This window comes from Eubalaena glacialis, chromosome 17 (assembly GCF_028564815.1).
Source record: "Eubalaena glacialis isolate mEubGla1 chromosome 17, mEubGla1.1.hap2.+ XY, whole genome shotgun sequence".
NCBI lineage: Eukaryota > Metazoa > Chordata > Mammalia > Artiodactyla > Balaenidae > Eubalaena > Eubalaena glacialis.
Genome location: NC_083732.1, coordinates 51,778,519 through 51,805,258, shown reverse-complemented (window position 1 = coordinate 51,805,258; position 26,740 = coordinate 51,778,519). Strand labels below are relative to the sequence as shown.

General features: G+C 35.0%; 1 protein-coding gene across 3 annotated transcripts in view; it reads right to left on the bottom strand.

Annotated features, from left to right (window-relative positions):
* VPS13B (vacuolar protein sorting 13 homolog B) overlaps window positions 1-26,740 on the bottom strand; it is an 802,016-nt gene that overhangs the window by 355,195 nt on the left and 420,081 nt on the right. The window contains exons 26-30 of one of the 3 annotated variants that reach the window (XM_061172062.1): window positions 24,617-24,788; window positions 23,996-24,110; window positions 22,212-22,278; window positions 18,258-18,666; window positions 5,456-5,567 (exon numbers count right to left, since the gene is read on the bottom strand). In XM_061172062.1, coding sequence (XP_061028045.1) covers window positions 5,456-5,567; window positions 18,258-18,666; window positions 22,212-22,278; window positions 23,996-24,110; window positions 24,617-24,788 — 875 coding nt within the window. Of the gene's footprint in view, window positions 1-5,455; window positions 5,568-18,257; window positions 18,667-21,508; window positions 21,651-22,211; window positions 22,279-23,995; window positions 24,111-24,616; window positions 24,789-26,740 lie in introns of those variants that run through there. The other 2 variants (XM_061172061.1, XM_061172063.1) reach the window with 2 other exon arrangements.

Sequence of the window (26,740 nt, the reverse complement as noted above, 5' to 3'; positions counted from 1 at the left end):
CCAGTCGTGAACTGAGCTAGGTTGGGGTTGGCTTGCAACTCTAACTAAACCCAATTCACCTTTGGATCCAAATGTCTCAAGGGTGAGATGTCCTGTGTTTGTTGCAGGCTTTTCCCTACAATGTTGTACTGTTCAATAGAAATATAATGCAAACCACAATTGGGAGCCACCTATGTAAATGAAAATTTGCTGGCAGTTACACTGATAAAAGGATTAAAAAAAACAGTGGAAAACAGTTGTAATAATATATTTAACTCAATATATCTAAAATATGGTCACTGCAATATATAATCGATATAAAGATTATTAATGAGATATTTTATTTTCTTCTTAATTCTTCAAAATCTTCAGTATCTTTTATACTTACAGAATATCTCAATTTGGATTACCACATATCAAAAGCAGAACAGTCACATGTAGTCAGTGTCTACTGTATGGAACAGTGCACCTCTAGCATGGCTTTGTCTTTTAAGGAATGTGAAACTTTGAGAAACTCAATTTCTTCTTGCCAGCTCCCCTTCCACACTTGACACACAGAAAAAAGCACTGCAGAGGACTGACTGTATGTTTGAGGCTTCTCCAGATTCCAATATGTCACTCTAGCCTACGTGACTGATAAATGTCCCTTGATTTCTACTTCCCACAACAAAATCTCTCTGCTTATAGCCAGACGAGGCAAATAATTCCAGAGCTGAAAAGAGTACCCAGTGTCAAATGTAAAACAGATAGCTAGTGGGAAGCAGCCGCATAGCACAGGGAGATCAGCTCGGTGCTTTGTGACCACCTAGAGGGGTGGGATAGGGAGGGTGGGAGGGAGATGCAAGAGGGAGGAGATATGGGGATACATATATACATATAGCTGATTCACTCTGTTATACAGCAGAAACTCAATTATACTCCAATAAAGATGTAAAAAAAAAAAGAGTACCCAGTGTCCACTTACCTAGAAAGGGTGTTTTTCTCTCTCTGAAATTTAGTTCCTCTGGACCTTTTTGTGACATCAAGCAATATTTTTTTTCTTAAATCAGTTTTGTTGAGATATAACTGACATCCCATAAAGTTTATCCTTTTGAGGTGTACAATTCAGTGTTTTATTTTGTATACTCTCATTTTACTCATTATATATCACTCATTGTACCTCACTACTATCTGATACTAGAACATTTTTATCACCCCCAAAAGAAATCCTATACCCATTAGCAGTCATTCTTTTTTCCCCTCCTAGCTAACACTATTCTACTTTCTGTCTCTATGTATTTGTCTACTCTGGAAATTTCATATAGATGGAATCATATAATATGTGGCTCTTTGTGTTTGGCTTCTTTCACTTTGCATTTTTCCAACATCGATCCATATTATAGCATATACTTCATCCCTTTCTATGGCAGAATAATTTTCTATTTTATGGGCATAACACGCTATGCTTAACCATTCATCAGTTGATAAACCTTTGTGTAGTTTTGACTTTTTGGCTATTATGAATAGTGCTGCTATGAACATTGGTGTGCATGCTTTTGTATGGATATATGTTTCAATTCTCTTGTGTACATTACTAGGAGTTAAATTCCTGCATCATACGGTAACTCTATGTTTCACCTTTTGAGAAATTGCCAGTTTTCCACAGTAGATGCACCATTTTACATTCCCACTAGAAATGTGTGAGGGTTCCAATTTCTCCACATCTGTTGCCTTTTATATTATAACCATGCTAGTGGGTGTCATTTTGACTTGTATTTCCCTAATGACTAATTGGGTTGAACAGCTTTACATGCGCTTATTAGCCATTTTTATATCTTCTTTGCATATATATTCAAATCCTTTGCACATTTTTTAACTGGTTGTCCATCAATTATTGAGTTGTAAGAGTTTTTTACCTATTCTGGATATAAATCTCTTATCAGATAGGTGATTTGTAAATATTTTCTCCCATTCTGTGGATTGTCACTTTCTTGATAGAGTCCTTTGCAGCACAAAAGTTTATAATATTGATACAGTTCATTTTATCTATTTTTTCTTTTGTCCCCCATGCCTTTGGTGTCATTTCTAAGAAACCATTATCTAATCGGAGGTCACAAAGATTTACTCCTATGCTTCCTTCTATAAGTTTCAGAATTTTAGCTCTTAATTGTACGTCTCTGATCCATTTGACTTAATTTTTGTATATAATGTCAGGTAAGGGTCCAATTTCATGTGGATATCCAGATTTCTGAGTACCATTTGTTGAAAAACTATTCTTTACCACTGAATTGTCTTGGCTCCTTTATTAAAAACCAATTGATAGTAAATGTGATGGTTTATTTCTGGACTCTCAATTCTATTATTGATCTGTATGTTTACCTTCATATCAGTACTCCACTAGCTTGATTATTGTTGTTTTGTCATAAATTTTGAAATCTGGAAGTGTAAATCCTCCAACTTTGTTCTTTTCCAAGATTGTTTTGGCTATTCTGGGTCCCTTGAAATTCCATATGAATAATTTTCCATATAGAAACTTTGCCAATTTCTACAAAGAAGCCAGCTGGAATTTTGATGTGGATTATGTTGAATCTGCAGATCATTTTGAGGAGTACTGACATCTAACAATACTAAGTCTTCTGATCTATGTAATTGGGATATAATTCTGTGTATTTAGATCTTCTTTAATTTCTTTCAACAATGTTTTGTAGTTTTTACAGTGTAAGTTGTATATTTATTTTGGTAAATTTATTTGTAAGTATTTAATGCTCTTTGATGCTATTATAAATGGAATTGTTTTCTTAATTTCACTTTTAAAGAGTTCACTGCTTATTGTTATTGTGAACTGATATTTACACAGTCGTTCCTTGGTATCTGTGGGGGAATGGTTCCAGGACCCACCGGGAATACCAAAATCCATAGATACTCAAGTCCCTTAGAGTCAGCCCTCAATATCCATGGTTCTGTATCCACGGATTCAACCAACCATGGGCTGTGTAGTATTTACTATTGAAAAAAATCCACATATAAGTGGACCCATGCAGTTCAAACCCGTGTTGCTCAAGGGTTAACTATATATTGATTTTTTATCCTGCAACCTTGCTGAACTAGTTTATTGGCCCAAAAGTTTTCCAGAGGCTACCTTAGGATTTTCTATATACAAGGTCATGTCATCTGCAAAAAGACACAGTTTTAATTCTTCCTTACCATCTGGGTACCTTTTATTTCATTTTCTTGCCCAACTGCCCTGGTTAGAACCTCTAATACAATGCTAAATAGAAGTGGTGAGAGCAGATATCTTGTCTTGCTCCTGATCTTAAGGGGAAAGCACCCAGTCTCTGACTATGAACTATATTAGCTGTGGGTTTTTTATAGATGCCATTTATCACACTGAGGAAGTTAGAAAAAACAAGACAGAAAGAAGAAACACAAAAGGCAGATTAAAAGAAAGAGGAAGTAAAAACATATGGAAAGGGAGCAGGAGAATGAAATTACTAAATCACATAATCAGGGGGAGGGACTAAATGATAGAAATATGAATTTAAAAATAACTGAAGAGAATTCTAAAGAAATAGATTCTGAAATGCTCTGCCATTAGATAAGTATATGCTTTTGGAAAAAAACACATAAAAATTCTGTGTGCCTCAGTTTTGTCAATTAGAAAAAGAAAGTAAGGGCATTTATTCTGTAAACATAAAATAGCTATTATGTACTTTTTGTGTACATATTTATATGTATTTTGTGTGAGGCAGGATGTAAGGCACTGAAGATCTAAAGAGATAATGTACATTTTTAGACTTTATTTTTCGGCATTATATTTCTATATTCTATAAAATAAGTCAAACTATTAAAATAGTGAAATGGAATGAAATGAGATACAGGGAAAGAAGGTAGAAAGTAAAGAAAGAAAAAATATGAAAAGGGAAAAGGTAAACAATGAAGAAAGATACAGAAAGGGAAGGAAAAATAAGGTCTGAAAAGATATAGAGAAGTGAATAAGAAGAGAGACTGAGGGAAAAAAAGTTCAAGAAGGACAAAGGGGAGGAAGCAATGAAGGGGGCATAGGAGAGCCACATCTCCACAAATGACTGCTGAAGAGCCAGAAAGGGGAAAGGGTAGAGGAGGAGAGGAAGTATCTTAGTGGTTCACTTTATTGATGGTGATAGGGTCTTTTAATATGAAACATATTTCTTTCACCAAAAGGAAATTAGGAAACTCTTTGAGGACTACTTAGCTCTGAAGTGGAAAAGAAAAGATAAATATACCTAAAAGAATTTCCAAATGTTAGAAAATTAAATTGTTTTCACCCAGAAAGGATTCTGCAGTAATCCTTTCTCTAGATACTGAGGAAGTCAAAATATGAGTTGTGATCTTGGCTCTGTCATTACTTGACTAGAGACAATTATCCTTTTGACTCCTCAGTTTCCTAATCTATAAAATAAGGAAGTTGGATTAGATGATTCCTAAGGCCTACGTCAGTTTTGACATCCTTAAATTTTACATAAGTTAGCAAAATAAAAACTTATTTAAGGGATGAATACTATAAGCTACCAGAAAAAGTAATACAAGAAAGAAAGCAAGATATACAATTCAAAGGCAAAAAATGTCAACACAAATAACAGAAAAAATTGAGAAAACAAAATACCTAGGTCCACTTAAAGTAAAAATAGCTGTCATCCTCTAGGTGGTAAATGCATTACAAAAATCAGAATCTTTCTCAGCAGTAACATTTATTGGAGAACAGTAGAAATTTATTTCTGATAAGAGTGAGAGACTACAACATCTGAAAAACAGACCAGCAGGAAAAATAAGACACTTGTTCATCTGTATTTCTGTGACTTTTCTCACTTGGCATTATTTGCAACTGTACTTTTATGTCTGGCAGCAGTGCCAACTTCAGTACGAATGATATATTATTTTTATCATGTTGATTACATGTGTTCACCAGTTTAGTTGTCCATATATGCTTGGTGTGGTTTGCAAATAGTCAGTGACAAAATCCAGAGCATGGCATTTTCACAGAAAGTGTTTACTGTGAAATTTCTCCTTAGAAGTTTGCTTTTCTTTACAGCTTTGATCCATATGACACGCACAGTCCTACATTTCAAATAATGGCTTATAGTTAAGAAAATGCTTCATTTTGATACAATATGACTATATTAGGATGTGGTAGTTCTAGAGAGGACCTAATTTTCTCATGTAATTAGAAATTTGGTCAAATTTAAAGTCTGCTAAAATTTTCCAAACTGCGCTTCTTCAGTTTTATGGTGACTTGGTACTTACATTCTGTTATTCATCAACACTTCACAGAAATACTTGATTTGTCTGAATGAATTTAAAAACCCACAACTGAAGAAAATCAGAAAAACCTGGTTTTAAATATCAAAAGATCCCGAATGAAAAGTATTTCTACAGACCACACTGAGCAAGTTTTATTGATCAGTGTACTTCTCTGCAGGATGAAATTGTTGCAAGATTGAACATAAGAAAATAAACTTACTGGTAAATATCTTTCCTGAGGACAGATCTGCCAAGGGGATTGTCAGCCTGGGGAGCCATAGCAACAGAGCCAATCTTCAGAACCATGGTGTCTTCTTTTGCTGCCTGATTAACTGTAAAAGAAATAGATTCATGAGGTATACAGTAGATCTGTATGCAACTTCAGCTTTAAGGAAAAATTTTCTTAACTATTTCCTTTATATCCCAATAAGTAGTTCTCTGTATAGACAATTAAAATGGCAATGAAAAAAAACTCCACTCAACATGAAAACATGTGATATTAATTATATATAAGTAATATTGAAGCAGTATGTTTATCTAATTTCATGATCTGATACTACTACATCTTTCTCCCAAGTGATTTTCAGCCCTGGGGTTTCAACACTGCATTGTTGTTTACAAATATATTGAAGGATATCAGAAAGGCAGTAACAAATTCTCAAAGTTACTTGAATTTACACAATTAGTAATAATTAAATACAACACACACACACACACACACACATACAAACACACAATAGCACTTTAGGCTGTAACATGTCAGCTTAATGGCTGCAATGGTGAAGAAAATAATGGCTGCAATGATAAAGAAAGAAAAACCCCAGTAACTGATTAATACGTAAGGACACTTCAACTTTCTATTCTCGGCACTTTTTAATTTTAATAATTTCTATAGTGGAATTACTTGAGAAATAGTAATTTCACACTTGTGTAAAACTTCTACTTCCTAATGGAATCTAAAGCTAAGTATTCTCAGAAAACAATAAAAGGTAAAAAGGTATATTAATTCTGATTCTTTTCTCTATACTGAATAAAAAAATTTTATCACATGCTCTCATGATATAAAGCTAAACAATTTTTCTATAAGTCACTGGCTAATTTAATGTCTTTTTCTAAAAATTATTTGGAATGAAAAGGTGTTCTTGATGGCCCCATTAATTTATATTAAATTTTACTCCCTCTTCCCCCACAGATGAGTCTACTGTAGTAGCTGTTTAAAATTGTTAACAATATACAACCTTTTGGGTTGTGAAGAAAACATATACTAAAATTCATAATTTCTCTCAAAGAACAATCATCTGCCACAAATGGAACAGAAAAGGACTGGCTGCAAGACCTCAGGAATATCCTGAACAGAACATGCCTACAAAGGCATACAATCCATATTTCCCAAACTGTGGTGGCCAAAGAATGCAAAAGCTAAGAGATTATTTCCAGCTGCTTCAGCAGAACACTCAGTAGGGTCTGACTTAGATTAGTCTAAAAAAGAAAGTCAGAATTAAGAAAATCAAGAAAAGTAAGAAGAAAGATATTCAGCGAGGAAAAGAAAGAACCAGAATAAGATGTACATAAAGGGAGAAGCAAAATGGCAGGGGAAGGGGAAGGACAGCAAAAGGGGAAGAAAGAGACAAGCTATCATAATCAATATTAGCATGTGGATGCTACAATAAAGATGGTATTTTTAAATGTCCATAGCAAAAAAGATCAAATAGAAAACTACTTCTCATGCAGTTGTACTATTTTCAAATGACTAGAGGTCTGGCTTGATTATAGGTCCTTATACTATGAACACTGTTTACATTTCATATATCTTGCATTTTATGCCACGCTTATCAAATAGTTCCATGTGGATAAAAACCTCTGATTAAGCAGAAGGTCTCAATTAAATCAATAAATAGTAAGCCTGGAGAACAGAGCATACCACAAAAGTGCAATTAGTGTACTTGCTAACTGTTCTTCTAGGCTACAGATACTACCGACCATATGAAAGTCTGAAATGTAATAGAAACACTGCAGTAAATGAAGTACATATGGAAGAAAAATGACGTACTTGGTGTTACATACAAAGCCAGATCCAAGAACAGAATTCTGTTTCTGTTAGAGCCAAAACTATTCTCACTATATTAAACTGACTATGAAGTTATAATAATAATGATAAAAAGCACTTAATGCAGATCATCCACAAACTAAATTAAAGCAATCAATTTTATTATAGAAAGTATTCAGCTTATCAAAATGTACCTTTGAGATATACAAAAAAATAATAAAAATAGATATTTATGCAAGAAAGTGCCTTAAATCATTTCTTTAGTTACATTATAGTTGGAAAAAAAACAAGCTTCCCTTTTTTTTTTTTTTTTAATTTTGGTATTCTTTTTTTTTTTCTTTAATAAAAACATAAAAACATTAAAACATTTGAAGTTTGCAAATTTCACACCAATACAAGCAAACAGTACCATTAACAGAAACAGCTGAAGATTAGGGGAAAGATGATGATTCCATATAGGTTAATACGTATTTCGTATAAACAGCTGAACTGTGGTGGGAGTGGTAGTAGCTGTAAGCAGTGGTTGAAGGTGTATGCGGGCAAGACTTCTGGGTCCTTGCTCTGGCAAGGATCAGACAAGAGATGTGGTCCACCTCGTCAGAGCTCGCAGCTAAGACTGCAGTCAAAGGCAAGACTCCTGAGCCAACATCATGGAAAACAGCACCACAGATCTTTTCTATTTCTGTCCATCCAGAACTGGAGGGAATAACTCTCCCTGACAAAGCCTATTCATGCTATCTATGAGATGGCCTAATAATTAACTCTGGGCCTTCCAACCTAATATGAATGTTGGTAGGTAACGCAACATCTTACTGGTGAATTAGTCTTTATGAATTTATCTATCCCCACCTTGAACTTAACTATATATATATTTTTTATATATATATATTTAATAGAACTTTATTGGAATATAATTGCTTCACAATACCGTGTTAGTTTCTGTTGCACAACAAAGTGAATCAGCCATATGCATACACATGTCCCCATATCCCCTCCCTCTTGAGCCTCCCTCCCATCCTCCCTATCCCACCCCTCTAGGTCATCCCAAAGCACCGAGCTGATCTCCCTGTGCTTTGCTGCTGCTTCCCACCAGCCAACTATTTTACATTCGGTAGTGTATATATGTTGAAGCTACTCTCACTTCGCCCCAGCTTCACCCTCCCACCCCGTGTCATCAAGTCCATTCTCTATATGTCTACCTCTTTATTCCTATCCTGCAACTAGGTTCATCACCACCACTTTTTTTTAGATTATATATGTATGTGGTAGCATACAGTATTTGTTTTTCTCTTTCTGATTTACTTCACTCTGTATGACAGACTCTAGGTCTATCCACCTCACTACAAATAACTCAATTTCATTTCTTTTTATGGCTAATATTCCACTGTATATACGTGCCACATCTTCTTTATCCATTCATCTGTCGATGGACATTTAGGTTGCTTCCATGTCCTGGTTATTGTAAATAGTGCTGCAATGAACATTGGGGTGCATGTCTCTTTTTGAATTATGGTTTTCTCAGGGTATATGCCTAGTGGGATTGCTGGGTCATATGGTAGTTCTATTTTTAGTTTTTTAAGGAACCTCCATACTGTTTTCCATAGTGGTTGTATCAATTTACATTCCCACCAACAGTGCAAGAGGGTTCCCTTTCCTCCAAACCCTCTCCAGCATTTGTTCTTTGTTGATTTTTTGATGATGGCCATTCTGCCCAGTGTGACCAACTACTCACTGTAGTTTTGTGTTTCTCTAATGATTAGTGATGTTGAGCATCCTTTCATGTGTTTATTGGCAATCTGTATATCTTCTTTGGAAAAATGTCTATTTAGAGCTTCTGCCCATTTTTGGATTGGGTTTTTTGTTTTATTGATATTGAGCAGCCTGAGCTGCTTGTATATTTTGGAGATTAATCCTTTGTCAGTTGCTTCCTCTGCAAACATTTTCTCCCATTGTGAAGGTTGTCTTTTGGTCTTGTTTATGGTTTCCTTTGCTGTGCAAAAGCTTTTCAGTTTCATTAGGTGCCATTTGTTTATTTTTATTTCCATTTCTCTAGGAGGTGGGTCAAAAAAGGATCTTGCTGTGATTTATGTCATAAAAGTGTTCTGCCTATGTTTTCCTCTAAGAGTTTTAGAGTGTCTGGTCTTACATTTAGGTCTTTAATCCATTTTGAGTTTATTTTTGTGTTTGGTGTTATGGAGTGTTCTAATTTCATTTTTTATATGTAGCTGTCCAGTTTTCCCAGCACCACTTATCGAAGAGGCTGTCTTTTCTCCATTGTATGTTCTTGCCTCCTTTGTTGTAAATTAGGTGCCCATATGTGCGTGGGTTTATCTCTGGGCATTCTATCCTGTACCATTGATCTATATTTCTGTTTTTGTACCAGTACCATACTGTCTTGATTACTGTAGATTTGTGGTATAGTTTGAAGTCAGGGAGCATGATTCCTCCAACTCCATTTTTCTTTCTCAAGATTGCTTTGGCGGACTTGAGGACACGGGGAGGGGGAAGGGTAAGCTGGGACAAAGTGAGAAAGTGGCATGGACATATATACACTACCAAATGTAAAATCGATAGCTAGTGGGAAGCAGCCACATAGCACAGGAAGATCAGCTTGGTGCTTTGTGACCACCTAGAGGGGTGGGATAGGGAGGATGGGAGGGACGGAGACGCAAGAGGGAAGAGATATGGGGATATTTGTATATGTATAGCTGATTCACTTTGTTATAAAGCAGAAACTAACACACCATTGTAAAGCAATTAGACTCCAATGAAGATGTTAAAAAAAAAAAAAAAGATTGCTTTGGCTATTTGGGGTCTTTTGTGTTTCCATACGAATTGTAAGATTTTTTGTTCTAATTCTGTGAAGAATGCCACTGGTAGTTTGATAGGGATTGCACTGAATTTGTAGATTGCTTTGGGGAGTAGAGTCAGTTTCACAATGTTGATTCTTCCAATCCAAGAACATGGTATATTTCTCTGTTTATGTCATCATTGATTTCCTTCATCAGTTTTCTATAGTTTTCTGAGTACAAGTCTTTCACCTCCTTAGACAGGTTTATTCCTAGCTATTTTATTCTTTTTGTTGCAATGGTAAATGGGAGTGTTTCCTTAATTTCTTCTTCTGATTTTTCGTTGTTGGTGTATAGGAATGCCAGAGATTTCTGTGCATTAATTTTGTATCCTGCAACCTTACCAAATGCATTGATTAGTTCTAGTAGTTTTCTGGTGGCAACTTTAGGATTTTCTATGTATAGTATCACGTCTTTGGCAAACAGTGACAGTTTTACTTCTTCTTTTCCAATTTGGATTCCTTTTATTTCTTTTTCTTCTCTGACTGCCATGGCTAAGACTTCCAAAACTATGTTGAATAAGAGTGGTGAGAGTGGACAACCTTGTCTTCTTCCTGATCTTAGTAGAAATGCTTTCAGTTTTTCACCATTGAGTATGATGCTTGCTGTGGGTTTGTCACATACGGCCTTTATTAAGTTGAGGCAGGTACCCTCTATGCCCATTTTCTGGAGAGTTTTTATCATAAATGGGTGTTGAATTTTGCCAAAAGCTTTTTCTGCATCTATTGAGATGATATGGTTTTTTTTCCTTAATCTGTTAATATAGTGTATCACATTGAGTGATTTGCATATATTGAAGAATCCTTGCTTCCCTGGGATAAATCCCACTTGATCATGCTGTATGATCCTTTTAATGTGCTGTTGGATTGTTTGCTAGTATTTTGTTGAGGATTTTTGCATCTACGTTCATCAGTGATATTGGTCTACAATTTTCTTTTTTGTGTGATATCTTTTTCTAGTTTTGGTATCAGGGTAATGGTGGCTTTGTAGAATGAATTTGGGAGTGCTTCTCCCTCTGCAACTTTTTGGAAGAGTTTGAGAAGGATCAGTGTTAGCTCTTCTTTAAATGTTTGATAGAATTCACCTATGAAGCCATCTGGTCCTGGACTTTTGTTTGTTGGAAGATTGTTAATTATGGTTTCAATTTCATTACTTGTGATTAGTCTGTTTATATTTTCTAATTCTTCCTGGTTCAGTCTTGGAAAATTGTACCTTTCCAAGAATTTGTCCATTTCTTTGTGGTTGTCCATTTTATTGGCATATACTTGTTTGTAGTACTCTCCTGTAATCCTTTGTATTTCTGCAGCGTCAGTTGTGATTTTTCCTTTTTCATTTCTAATTTTATTGATTTGTGTCCTCTCCCTTTTTTTCTTGATGAGTCTGGCTAACGGCTTATCAATTTTGTTTATCTTCTCAAAGAACCAGCTTTTAGTTTTACTGATCTTTGCTACTGTTTTCTTCATTTCGATTTCATTTATTTCTGCTCTGATCTTTATGATTTCTTTCCTTCTACTGACTTTGGGTTTTCTTTGTTCTTCTTTCTCTAGTTAAGTGTAGTGTAGATTGTTTATTTGAGATTTTTCTTGTTTCTTGGGGTGAGACTGAATTGCTATAAACTTCCCTCTTAGAACTGCTTTTGCTGCGTCCCATAGGTTTTGGGTCATCATGTTTTCATTGTCATTTGTTTCTAAGTATTTTTTAATTTCTTCTTTGATTTCTTCAGTGATCTCTTGGTTATTGAGTAGTGCACTGTTTAGCTTCCAGGTATTTGTATCTTTTACAGTGTTTTTCCTGTAACTGATTTCCAATCTCATAGCGTTGTGGTCGGAAAAGATGTTTGATATGATTTCAATTCTCTTAAAGTTTCTGAGGCTTGATTTGTGACCCAAGATTTGATCTATCCAGGAGAATGTTCCATGTGCACTTGAGAAGAAAGTGTATTCTGCCACTTTTGGGTGGAATGTTCTATAAATATCAATTAGATCTATCTGGCCTATTGTGTCATTTAAAGCTTGTGTTTCCTTATTTATTTTCGGTTTGGATGATTTGTCCATTGGCGTAAGTGGGGTGTATAAGTCCCCTACTATTATTGTGTTACTATCGATTTCTCCTTTCATGGTTGTTGGCATTTGCCTTATGTACTGAGGTGCTCCTATGTTGGGTGCATAAACATTTATAATTGTTATATCTTCTTCTTGGATTGATCCTTTGGTCATTATGTAGAGCCCCTCCTTATCTCTTGTAACAGTCTTTAAAATCTATTTTATCTGATACGTGTATTGCTACTCCAGCTTTCTTCTGATTTCCATTTGCATGGAATATCTTTTTCCATCCCTTTACTTTCAATGTATCTCTAGGTCTGAAGTGGGTCTCTTGTAGACAGCATATATATGGGTCTTGTTTTTGTTTCCATTCAGCCAGTCTGTGTCTTTTGGTTGGGGCATTTAATCCATTTACATTCAAGGTTATTATCTATATGTATGTTTCTATTACCATTTTCGTAATTGTTTTGGGTTCGTTTTGTGGGTATTTTTCTTCTCTTGTGTTTCCTGGTTAGAGAAGTTTCTTTAGCATTTGTTGTAAAGCTGGTTTGGTGGTGCCAAATTCTCTTAGCTTTTGCTTGTCTGAAAAGCTTTTGACTTCTCCATCAAATCTGAATGATCCTTGCTGGGTAGAGTAATCTTGGTTGTAGGTTTTTCTCTTTCATCACTTTAAGTATATCCTGCCACTCCCTTCTGGCCTGCAGAGTTTCCACTGAAAAATCAGCTGATAACCTTATGCAGATTCCTTTGTATGTTATTTTTTGTTTTTCCCTTGATGCTTTTAATATTTCTTCTTTGAATTTAATTTTTGTTAGTTTGATTAATATGTGTCTTTTTGTTTTTTTCCTCAGGTTTATCCTGTATGGGACTCGTTTTGCTTCCTGGATTGGGTGACTATTTCCTTTCCCATGTAAGAGAAGTTTTCCACTATAATCTCTTCAAATATTTTCTCAGACCCTTTCTTTTTCTCTTCTTCTTCTGGGACCCCTACAATTCGAATGTTGGTGCGTTTAGTGTTGTCCCAGAGGTCTCTGAGATTGTCTTCAATTCTTTTCATTCTTTTTTCTTTATTCTGCTCCTTGGCAGTTATTTCCACCATTTTGTCTTCCAGCTCATTTATTCGTTCTTCTCAGTTATTTTGTTATTGATTCCTTCTAGTGTATTTTTCATTTCAGTTATTGTGTTGTTCATCTATCTTTGTTTGTTCTTTAGTTCTTCTAGATCTTTGTTAAACATTTCTTGTATTCTCTCAATCTATACTTCCATTCTATTTCCGAGATTCTGTATCATCTTTCTCATTACTCTGAATTCTTTTCCAGGTAGATTGCCTATTTCCTCTTCATTTATTTGGTCTTGCAGGTTTTTACCTTGCTCCTTTATCTGTGACATATTTTTTGCCGTCTCATTTTTTTTTTTTTTTTTAATGAGTGGGATTGTGTTTCTGTTTTACTGGTTGTTTGGCATGAGGCTTCCAACACTGGAGTTTGTAGGCTATTGGGTAGAGCTGGGTCTTGGTGCTGAGATGAGGATCTCTGTGAGACCTCACTCTAATGAATATTCCCTGGGGTCTGAGGTTCTCTGTTAGCCCAGTGGTTTGGACCTGGAGCTCCCACCACAGGAGCTTCTGCCTGACCCCAGGCTCATGAACCAAGATCCTGCAAGCCACATGGGGTGGCCAAAAAAAAAAAAAAAAAAAAAAAAGAGAATAACAAGGTAAAAAATAAATTTAGACTAGGAAACTAACAGATATGTTAGAAAGTATATAAAAATAAAAATATATATGAATCAACAACCGGAAGGTACATCAGTACCACAATAGGAAGAAAGAGGAGGAGGGGGAAAAAAAAAGTGTGTGTGGGGGGGAAGGCCTTGGCTGTGGAGGGCGGGGCCTAAGCCAGGGCGAGGTTTGGGCAGTGGGCGGGGCCAATGCTCAGGACCACAGGGCTGGAAAAGGCCATGGGGGCTGTGGGGTGTGGGGCTTAGGCTCAAGAAACAGAAGGGGCCCAGGCGTGCCCTCCACCCCTGGTCTCAGAGGGCAGCGGACCTCACCTGGGAGCCCAGCAGGTTTCCTGAGCTCCAGTGGGCAGGGCAAACACTCTCCTCTCCTCTCCTGCTCCTCTGGTCTGGGGTCTGGGGTCTGGGGTCTGGGGTCTGGGGTCTGGGAGGGCCCCTCCCGCCTGCCTCTCCTGATCTCCCCGGCCTCCCTCCTATGCCCCCAAGGACCCACGCAGCCTGGAAGGGGCTTGGAGGGCAGGGTATCGGCCTGGGAGCTCAGCAGACTCCCCTGGCCTGAGTGGGTGGGGCAAATGCCCTCTGCTCCTCTCCTGTTCCTCCCACAGGGCCCCTCCCGCCTGCCTCTCCTCATCTCCCCAGCCTCCTTCCTATGCCCCCAGGACCCACATGGCCTGGATGGGGCTTTGGAGTGGGGGGGACCGGCTTGGGGCTCAGCAGGCTCCCCGGCCCAAGTGGGCCAGGCGATCGCCCTCCACTCCTCTCCTGCTCTTCCTGGAGAGTCCCTCCCACCCAGCCTCAGGGGTGCCGATCCTTTCTGGCTTCCACTTCTCCTCCCCCCTCAGTCTCCCTACGTGCTACCGGTTCAATCTGGGGTTCCTCCCATCTCCTTGGGCATCAAAGTCCCCCACCGGCGGCTGGCAGGCGCCCTAGTTGTGGGAAGACGCTAACTCCGCGTCTTCCCACACAGCCATCTTGACTCCACCTCAAAGCTTCTCTTTTTTGGTTTATTTCACCTGCATTTAATAGTTGGACCAAATGAGGAAATGTTCCCTCTAGAAGCATTTTCAACACGAAAATGAATGCCTTCCTTCTTTGCTTTAACTGTATTTTTAAAAATTAAGCCTCATGAGGAACTAGAAGACTAGAAGACTCATACTAGATCCAAAAACCAGTCCTCTGTTATGAAATAAGTAGCTCTAGCTGGAAGCCAAACACCTGTAGATTCAGAATCTTGATAATAATTGCACATAAAGCAAGCAATATTCAAGTCGAAAACCAGACTTTCAATATCACTTCTTTAAATAAAATATTAGAATGTTAAATATATTTTTCTTATTATTAAATTTTAAGATGAACTATTATAAACTTTTACATTTACTGTAAAATGAAACGTGAGTCTGAAAGATTTCATCTTTTCTTGAGGCGAGAGTATGTATTGAAAATGAAAAGGCTATGAACAACTCTGAAATTATGAGTTTGTATAAGTAACCAAAAGCTTAAATAAAGAGCAGAATTTTCATGTAATTGTCAGACAAAGTCAGACTGTTGTTCATAACTCAGTTTTCTTAAATTCAACATAAAATAAAAGCATTTTAGAGACTTCAACTTTTCCTTTAAGATTCTCAATATAAACTCTACATAATAAAACATCTAAAGTCTCAAGTTTTATAAAGCCACAACTATACTGACAACCCTACACAAAGCCATCAACAAAAGGTTTTATTAGTTATTGCCATACTTGCAGTTGAAGACAGAAAGAAGGTTCAATAAATGTGTAACCTAACGATTATGTATATTAATGGGAAATGTAGTTGCATCTAGTTTACCAATCATCTCTGATCGACAGGCACAAATTGCTTGGAGATAGTTTTATAAAATAGTTCCTGCTGAGAAGTATGATATAGCAGCATTTCAGTATGCTATCACACTCAGTAAGACAATTTACATTCGGTTTAATTAATCTGATAAAAATATTATGACCATTTGAATTAAGAGTAGCAATGCCAAAAGATAACGTGTTAAAAAAATCTAACATAATACAATATGTCAAAACCTTTGAATTTTTGGCATGCATTTTTATATATTATTTTGTGGATAGGCACATAGTTTGGCAATTCATAACATCTCAGGTAGATACAGATATGAGAACAGGTATAAGTAAAGATATGTACATGTAGATATAAATATAGATGTACACATAGAGACACACACACACACACACACACACACACACACACACACACACAGAGGGCAAAAACACCCCCGAAATGAAAAGACATATGCAATACAATGTAGGTTAAACAAAAGGCTTAACACAAAGAGCTCTTAATAAATGATGAAGATGAGCAACTCCTTAGAAAAAAAGTGTACTTTTCATTAATGAGACTGAGAAAAGACCAAAAAGTTTCATAAAACTCTGTTAGAATGACAGTGTGGAAACAGTATACACTGGTACAGCCATTTAGGTTTTATAAACCTCTGTTAGAATGACAGTGTGGAAACAGTATACACTGGTATAGCCATTTAGGTTTCATAAACCTCTGTTAGACTGACAGTGTGGAAACAGTATACACTGGTACAGCCATTTAGGGGGGCATTTTGACATCCCTTAATATTTTGAAGATATTTATACCCTTTGATCTAGCAATCCTTTTGCTAGGAATTTATTCTCTCTCTCTATATATATATACTTACCCAAGTCATGAAAAATGCCACTAAAAAGGTGTTTATTACAAAAAGTATTCACACAAGCAAAGGATTAAAATTAACCAAAGGCCACAGAGAAATGTGGCAGACCATATTTTCCAAAGATGGCTATAACAAGATCCCACCTGCAGCCTCACCCCATACTCTTATTCAAGGTTACCTGCTTAGCAGGTGCTTAGGAATCAGAATTTTGAACTTATACCTTAAAAATCCCACCACAAGCACCACCCAAAAAAGAAAAAAGCAGCTTTAAAAATAAAATAGCAGGAGTTTAGAAATTTTCTTGCAATTACAATCAATTGGAGATTTTCCTAGTTATAGCAACCAAATGGGAAATTTAAACCAACATCAACAAAACTGTGTGATATATAGTATTAGTCATGAAACATAACTAATTGGTCATAAAACAATAAGCCAACAAATGACAAACAAACAAAACAAATGCAAACACAAAGGAAATAAAGCTGTTCCTTTCCCACTCTTTTCTCAAATAGCCAGATTTGTATTCCTTCAGACATCTACACAAATCAATGAAACACAGAACCTGTTTCAATAAACCACCACTGAGTATGACAGAAAAATGAAGCTAGAGTTAACCAGTGAAACTGCTGACCGGCGTCTCATTGAGAAGGTGCTCAGCACACAAGTACTACCACCCCTACTAAGAGGGCGCTCCCATTGCTCTTCCTGTTGACTCAACTATGCCTGCACATTAGTATTGTTCAGAAAATACCATAAATCCTGTCCTAGTCAAAAGGGCTTCCAAGCAGATTGATGGTTACTCAAAAACACAGAATTCTAAACAAAGAACTACATATAAGCCAGCAATTTCACTCCTAGGTATATACCCAAAAGAATTAAAAATGGGCTCGAACAGACGGTTGTATATAGTAGCATTATTCACAATAGCCAACCCAACAGTGGAAACAACCCAAGTATCTGATAGATGACTGGATAAACAAAATGGGGTGTATCCACACAATAGGTATTATTCGGCCATAAAAAGAAATGAAATTGTGATACATGCTACAACACGAATGGACCCGGAAAACATTATGCTAAGTGAAATAAGCCAGACACAAAAGGACAAATATTCTGTGATTCAACTTTTATGAAATATCTAGAAGAGGAAAATTCAGAGAGACAGAAAGTAAATTAGAGGTTACCATGGGGGAGTTACTGCTTAATATATAAGGTATAGAGTTACTGTTTGGGGTGATGAAAACATTTTGGAAATAGTGGTGAAGGCTGCACAAGATTGTCAATATAATTTATGCCATTAATGCAGTGTGTGGTGTGTTTGCTAATTTTTTAAAGCAATTTTTAGTTATCTTAGGTATATAGAACACAACATTTGAGTTTAACAAAACAACTGAAAGTATAAGCTTTACTAGCAAAAGACCTAAAGAAAAAAAATCTCATATTTCTGACTCTAGTAATTAGTAGAGTCAGATACATACCCAATATTTTGATATAACTCCTAAAGATTTAGTTGTAAAGTGACTATAACATATTTACTCTTTTTAAAATACACCAAACTGCAACCTACAACCAGCTACCATATTACAAAAAGAAAAACTAAAGTCCTTAGATGAAGGTTATTGAAAATCAGAGCAAAAAAAAAAAAAAATTCTGAAGACATACCTTCAATACTTGGCTGCATTTCTTCTGTTTTTGGAACAAAAATTCTGATTACACTTGTGTTGATATAAATCAAAGGTAAATTGCGTGAAGTCAGCGTATGGGTCCTCATGGGCTGACCAGGAGATTTTCTTTTCTCTTTTTGGGTCCTTGGTAGTTTTGCTTGAAATATACTTGCAATGGCATTAAGTAAAGGAAAACAAAGGACAATATCAAAGGCTTGTGCTGAAAGAAGTATTTCATGAAGAAAATGAGGGGAACCATCTGTTAAACCTTCAGGTAACTTATGAAAACTTCTTCGCTCATTTCTTGTTGTTAACTTGTGGCGAACATTTTTTGTTACAGCTTTTGTATATGTCAAAGAGAGAAATCCATGCTGCTGATGAGAGCCATCTAGAAGTTTTGCAGTTGTCTGTTCCAGAAAAAGGAAATCACAATACATGTTTTATTAAACAAAGGAAAAAAAAACCAAAACAAACTATTTGAAAGCAGAAAACAATCTCGGTTGATACTTTAATCTTTTATCACGTCCACACTTTTTTTTTTCATGACTGGTCAGCTGTTTATTACAAATAAAAAAATAAAAGCACACTTCTTAATGAGCACATTACTGATCAATTCCATAGACAGGGCAAAAGCCTCTAAGACAGAATGACTGAACTTGAAGTTAGGAATCCTGGGTTGTAGTTCTAGATCTTGAGTGAGGTAATTAACCTCTTTGTGCCTGTTTCTATAATTTCTACTTTTTCTGTAACATTCAGAATTTAGAACAGATCATATCTAGATTTATCTTTTCATTCTTGATAATTTTTCATTAAGAGTAGCAATATGCTGTCATAATTTGGGTCAGAGAGGGGGTTTCTATGCACGCGAAATTGAAATACCATGTTATGTATTTCCATTTGTGAAATGGAACCAATAGTTTTCCTGAACCAATTAATGTACATAAAATTCTATTTTGCATATTACTCAAAATAAAATTAGAGTTAAGTCGTTATATTCCACATTCCCAACCCCTCTTCCCAAGGCCTGATGAAGATTTTTAGTTATTAGAGTCCAAAGAGTGATGTTAAGAGAGGAAGTGAACCGAGGAAGAAGAACAAGAAGGAAATACATTCACATAAAAAAGAAAAAAGTTAGAAGTAGCAAAGCAGCAATGTGTTTGAGCCTGTTATCCCATCACTAGTAAACCTCTTCTACTTCCATTTTCTTCCTCTCATTTTGTTGCCTATCACCTAATGAAAAGAAAATAGTATGAAATTCAGTTTTCACTGTTAATTTTGTTTTTAATCTGGACTTTATAATGAAGAAAGGTGAGATAAAATTTACCTTTGCATATGTTTTTTTCTCAAAGTTAATTTTCTCACCATTAAAAAAAACTTGGCAAGTAGGCATTACATGAATATGCAATATAATCACTTTTCATATAATTGTCCTGCCCTCAAAGCATTTTTTACTATTTCCAACTTTCTCACTGCCCCTTATCTAACTTCCCTTTCTTTTTGCTTTCTACACTCAAAACAAAAGGAAATACAGTAAAACAAGAAAAAGTGATCCCAGTCTTATCGCTATGATGCTAGATTGCAGGCAACAGTGGATGGAGAAGGGTGCTGTGGTATGGCCCCAATGGAAGAGGCCACAGCAACAGTGTCTCTAGGTGTCTCAACCAGGAATTAGGGTGGGGAGGGGTAGAATCAACCACTAATCTAAATAACCCACCTCAAATCTTAATTAATGGCAACATTTGAATCCTGGAAATAGTATAAAAGGTGTTTCAATGTATAAATGTTTTGATTTGGGAAAGATATTTTTAAACATGTTGAACGTAGGTACTCTTGAAAGGTCAACACCCATGAGAGAAAGTGTGTTGAACTGCTCTGTCCCTAACTCCCCTAATAAAAGGCGGGAAAAATTAAAGAATGAATGAATACTAACTGGAGTTGAGATAATATAAATATTACTTTTCATATAGTAATAATCAATATTTTATAGTATTTAAAGTGAAAAGTTAGAAAGCAATGATGATTACTGAAATGTTAAGAAAATTTTAAAATTTAGAAAAATTGATAAAATTTTAAAGGGCATTAACATGGTGTCCTAAATGGGAGGGAAATCCAAAAGGGAGGGGATATATGTATATGTATGGCTGATTCATTTTGCTGTGCAGTAGAATGTAACACTGTAAAGCAACTACACTCCAAAAAAAATTAATTTTAAAAAACTCAAAAAAAAGGGCATTAACAATAATTTTGGTTTTCTTTCATGAATACATGTTAAAATTAAGAAAGTTCCTCATGGACGCTAATGAACATTTAAAGAGAAGAAAATAAATCTAAACAGAGCTTCCACTGACATAAAAAATTTTCCAGACTAGACTAGAAAAAATTCAAAATCAGAAACTAGTATTTGCTATGCAAGTACAATGTTAAACACTAAATCTAAGAACACAATTATTTAAAATATTTGGCTAATTTTTACGCTCTTTTTAAAGATGTATGTCTTAAATTCCTTTTGAGCTACAGAAAAGGGGAAAGAAAGAAATACTAGTTTACACATGCTAAGAAAATGTCTAATAATGTTTGCACTGATTTAATAGTTTCTTAAGAAAACTGCTATTACCATGGTGATAATCTGCTCTTAACATTTAAAAATTACATGTATTTTTATTGACTTTAAAAATGTCACTTAAAAGAACTTGCTTAATAACATATTCAGATATTTTGTACAACTAGGGAAAAAAAGGTTCTGAACTTCTAAAACCCACTGGTATACAGTCTACCGTTCATCTTCCGTCCAGTAAATGACAGACGTACAGCCTTGTCCAGATATAACAGGCACCAAATAAGGTACTTGGAGTTAGTTCTGAGAAGGAAATGGTATAATAATAGGGAAAAAAAAGCAATGTAAGGAAGAATCATAAAAGGAATGACAAAAGCAGTATGGTCAACTCTTGATCATTCAATACATGTATAATTTAACAAGCATATTCAACATCCTACTTTGATTTTCTAATGCTGATGGTAAAATTAGTTTATATTCACAAAACCAGAATGACAAATAGCATACTCAAGTAACCCATAAACAAATTATAGTGAAAACCAGTCTATGATTTAAGAATACATTATAGTTCATTTACAAAGTGAATGATACAGAGGAAGATGAAAATCAAGAGTTGACTCTATGGATAGTTCAATTCCTTCTCTGGGGTCCTGTTAATGGGAGTTCTGTAGCATAATTTAAAAATGATTTCTTACAGAAGGAAAGAAGCCAGAGCAATTACTGAAAGGGTCCTGCTTGCTGATGGGTCGAACCAACAAGGTGCGTCTGTTCAGCTTGTCAGTACAGGAAAGGAAGACACCTCCACATTGCCCCAGAGACCAACACTCTTCCCCAAGGCTTGAGGTGATGGACAGGAGCAAAGAAGGTGAAAAGACAAAAAGCAATAAAAGCCATAAGCAAAAAAATCTGGATAGTTTTAATTCTGCTCAAGTTTGCATAGGTTTAGGTTTGAGCCACTGCTAGGTATGGCCTCTGCATGGACCATCTTCTGCAAAAGCATTGTTAATGGAAGTAAACAAAAAATAGTTGCTTTTATTGTAAATGACTACTTTCAATTTATAATAAAGAACAATCCAACATGAACTCACTTATGATTAGGAAAAACTTCTAAAAGGTCAACATAATAATACATTAATGGTAAAGTATATTAATAAAAGCAATCCTACCTTTGCATTATTGAAAAATTTACTTAATTGCTCTAACAGGAAAATGGTTACAAAACATAAGCAGCTTAAAGGAAGTAATAGCTTTATTTTATAATGTAATATTGGAAGAAAAGGTCAAAAAGAATTTACTGAGCTCTAATTCTTGTAACCATTAGTCCCATTGCATGAAAGAACAAAGAAAAACAGTTTATAATATATTTTTTAAAAATCATAATTACTAAATGAGTCTCACCACAGGTTTTTCTTTGCACTGTAGAAATACTCCTTCAAAATGTCCTGACTGCCAACCTTCCCCTGGCCTGGAAAACATAAGTTCACCTTATCTGTTCTCTTCAATTTTTCTGAGTTAAAAAAATTGAGCATATATAACTATTTCAAGTAGTTCTGATGTAAACAACACTACACTGAACTAAAACGTGGATCTGACAATGCAATCAATAGAACAATTTACATTAGCACCACACCCTGGTAGTTCTGCAGAGAAGCATTTGTCTTAATGGTAAATTCTATATTTACCAAGGTTATTTTTCTTTCTCACCCATGAGACTCTAAGGTCCATAAGGGCATGGTTTATGTCTATTTTTTTTAAACACTATATCCCTAGTGCTTAGCATAGTGCTTGGGACATAATATACGTTCAATAAATATTTTGATTAAATGAATGAATAAATAAATTATCTAAATATTTAAAGCTTACATAAATTTAACAGTAAAATCATTGATAATCTAGAATATAAATTGTAATATTCACATAATCAAGAAATTATTTCAGCAATAAAATAAAATTCATGTATCACTTGCTAGGATCATTTTGATATAGAGACATAGCATTCAAAAGAAACTGAAGAGCTAACCATTCCATTATCAAAAATCAATTAATGATTCACTGTTACTACAACAAAAACAATTATCATACACTTGGTAAAATAATACTATTATAACAGGTCTTAATATAAACCCAGCAAAATATTTTGACCATCACTGTTATGACACAATTTTTTGGCTGTGACAGAGTTGAGAGTTATTTTCATAAACAATATGATATGTATAATAAAGAATGAAAGTTCGAATGTTTTTAATGTAGAATTAGAAACCCGTTTAATAAAAAGACTTCGGCTTTTAGAGTATATAATGCATCAATAAAGGTACAGAAACATGTGTACTTGTGGAGACACTTAATTGCTGAATGAATAAATATTATGAATCCAGGAAAAAAAGGACTGTAAGGTTGTTTCTTTGCCAAAATACTATGAAGTAGAAAATATGATGCTGTTTAAAAAATAATTTTAAAAAAGCACGTGTGAGTTTTATGGTATGTGAATTATATTGCAGTTAAAAAAACTCAATTCCAGGGTAGTGTTATAAAGCAAAAAAAACTCCCAAAAGCATTCGTATTTTTATTTGGGAAAAATTAATAATAAAATTGCTATGTATCTTTATGAAAATATCTAAAACGTTACTTTTTTACTACCATTACTTATTATTATAAACAAATCATATTTACTTATAATCTACTTTTGGTAGAAATTTATTAGGAAGGAAAAATATGGTTCTAGGAACATCCACCACATGTTCATTAATCATCTGTGAGATAAGAAAAGTACTCAAAGTTGTAAGGAACATGAGATGCTGCTCCATTTCAATCTATGGTATAGGGAGTGGATGAGGAGTATTCAGCAAAAACCAGAGCCATTAACTGTGTCCCAGGCATCTTGGCAAATACACAACATGCATAACAAATTGTGAGGTGATTAGTAAAAGCAGCTTATTTCATTTAATATGGCAGTGTGGATATTTATGAACAGATTTGCCTTCTTAGAAAGCAAAACTTTATTATATTCCATATATGAATGAATACCAAGTAAAATTAACCAATATATCTGTTAAGAACCATCTTTGGGAATATGTACAGTATTTTTTTTAAAATTAAGGAATCAAATTAAAATATAAAAATTCTTTTATAGACTTTGTTCAAGGAAAATACAGCTTTTCCCATATTCATTGTTCATTAATTACCTGCTTCTATAGTGATCAATATTGAAACTTTCTATTTTACATTTCACTTTGGTGTACACATCCTGGACATCTATGGAAGCACTGAGATCTTCTAGTTCACTGACCATACAAAGTTCTGCAATAAGAAGCAAATATTAATATCAGTATAGGGTTCACAATCAATATTAAAACTTTCTATTTACATTTAATGTTAGCATGTATATCCTTGACATCTACAGAGGGACTAAGACTTTCTGTTCATTAACCACATAAGATTCTACAATAATAAGGAAAATTAATATCAGTATAGGCCTCAAAATTAAGATACGATGCTTATTTCAAAACAGGGGAAATCCCAGTTAATGTATGAAGCGCTACATCTAATATCAGTCAACAGTCTTTGCAATACATTTAGTGATATGACCAATGAAGAAATTACTTCATGGCTTTTGAAGTGAATTTTAATACAAATAAGACAAAATTTAGGTATTATAGGCAACATGTTAGTATTACTAATAGAAATCACTTGAGTTAGACTTAATGATTGATTTAAATGCCAATGATAGATAAAACTAAATCACCAATTTCTTCTAAAAATAGTGTTTAATATTTTATCTTTTCAGTAGAAAAGTAATCCTGTACCTGTGCCTTTATTTTCAGGATCTGGAGCAAAGAGCTTTATAGTAATTTTGGGGAGCACCCACTGCATCCACAGACTAACACGACCACTGGATCCACCAATGTTACTTGTAGTTTGTTCCAAGGTAACAGAATCCGAGAATGGTGAATCATCAACTGCTTGTACAGAATCTCCCTGGGATGAGGAATAACAACAATACTTTGTAACATAAATAAAAATAACTAAAAATTTATAATTTAAAATCTGCAATTACTGCTTTAACTTATATATGCTAACGCAAATCATATGAATGCTTATACATAATGCCAGTAATATAAACATACACTAATCATATGGTTTTCATAGTTACAGTGTACATGCATGCCATTCCAGTTCCTCTAAACGAGTTAGGATCATACCAATGAGTATTTCCTTATAGAGTAGCTATAGCCAAGTGCCAAATCGGGCTCTATTTTTGGAAATAAAGTCTTACTACCTTCACAGCCACATCCACTCATTTATCTATTGCCTATGACTACTGATTAGCAGAGTTAAGTAGCTGCTTTAGAGCTGCTATGATCCACAAAGCCTACAATATTCACTATCTTGTCATTTATGGAAAAAGTTTGTCTACCCCTGCTATGGTGTATTTATGTATGAATATATAATAACCATAGTAAAACACAGCATAATCACCATGATTTAAGAAACAGCAAAACATTCATCATGCCTCACATATTTTAATATTAAGGAGACATTTAAAAGGTAGCAAATTCGACAACAGATTTTTTAAATGATTTATATGGTTAAAAGTCTCTTAATTAGAGGTAAAGAGCATGAGCGTGTGTGTGTGTGTGTGTGTGTGTGTGTTATGGTTATCTTTACAGAAATATATTCTGCAAATTATACATATCCTACAGAAGGGTACAATAAAAATGATAACAATGAAACAAAATGTAAGTAAAATGAGCAGGCTTTTGATAAATACCTCTTAGCTCAAGAAATTTTCCCAGGTTAATATTCAATGTTTTGCACATTTGGGATGGTATTATTTTGTAATTTGATGTACTTCAGAGTGTGTCTCCAGCCCAATAAGAGGCAGTTGAAGCCCAAGAATATAACCCTTGGATCACAGACCTCAGCCCAGAAGAAGGGAATCTTGCAGCTTCAGGGAACCTGCCATACATGCTGGCCCCAAACCTTCATCAGAACATAAGCTTATTCAGTTCAACAAATACATACTGAATTCTGGATACATATAAGGTCCTAAATTTGGTACTAATAAACTTTCTGTAAAAGGTCTGTTGGGTTGTTTATCTTTTCAGCAGCTGAAAATAAATCCTGGTTTGAAGATGAACAGCTTCAGTCTCAAAGGCAGGAAGAGATGGTGCCAGAGATAGTGATCACTCACTCATGTATTCTGTTCTTTTAGGATTAGCTACCAAGTATTTGGGTTTTTTAAATCCCAACTTTGCTGTCCATCTAAAACCTTCAAAAAAACTCCAGAACCTAAACTCATTCTCTGTGAACTGATCAAATACACCAGAGCATGCTTACTTTTTAAAACGTGTATATATATTTAAATATTAGTTATATGTACTTAAGCTTAGTTTGGTAGGCAGCATGATGTATTGAAGACAGTATAGCCATTCTTTGTTCCAATTACACCAAGCAAAGCAGAAAGCTCACTGCTCGTGATGTTTTCATCTAAATGCTTTTCCAAAACTAAGTGGTCCTAAATCTGCTAAAATTGAAATTCCTAGAATTTGAGAAGCTATGTAAAAATTCAGGTTTTTGGTTAGCTGTCTAAAGTAACACAACATCTAATGAAAAGCACAAACTAATCCCAGAAAAAGATACATTTTACAAAAATTCAATAAAAGACAGCATAATGTAGTCAGTATGCCTTTCTCTATGGATTGGGTCTTAGAGCAGAAGAATTCATAAATTAAATTCTCCCTCCAACACTTAGAGGAACATTATAATCCCAAGAATGGAAATTGTAGGGAAAAGACCATCTCAAATCAATGAAACCTTGATTGTTAACACTATTAAGTATACCTAGTAGGAATGCTAAGAAAACTGTGGCTTCAAATTTAATAAGCAAGCACTCCTGAGAAAAAGTTTTGCTCTACTTCTTCATGCAG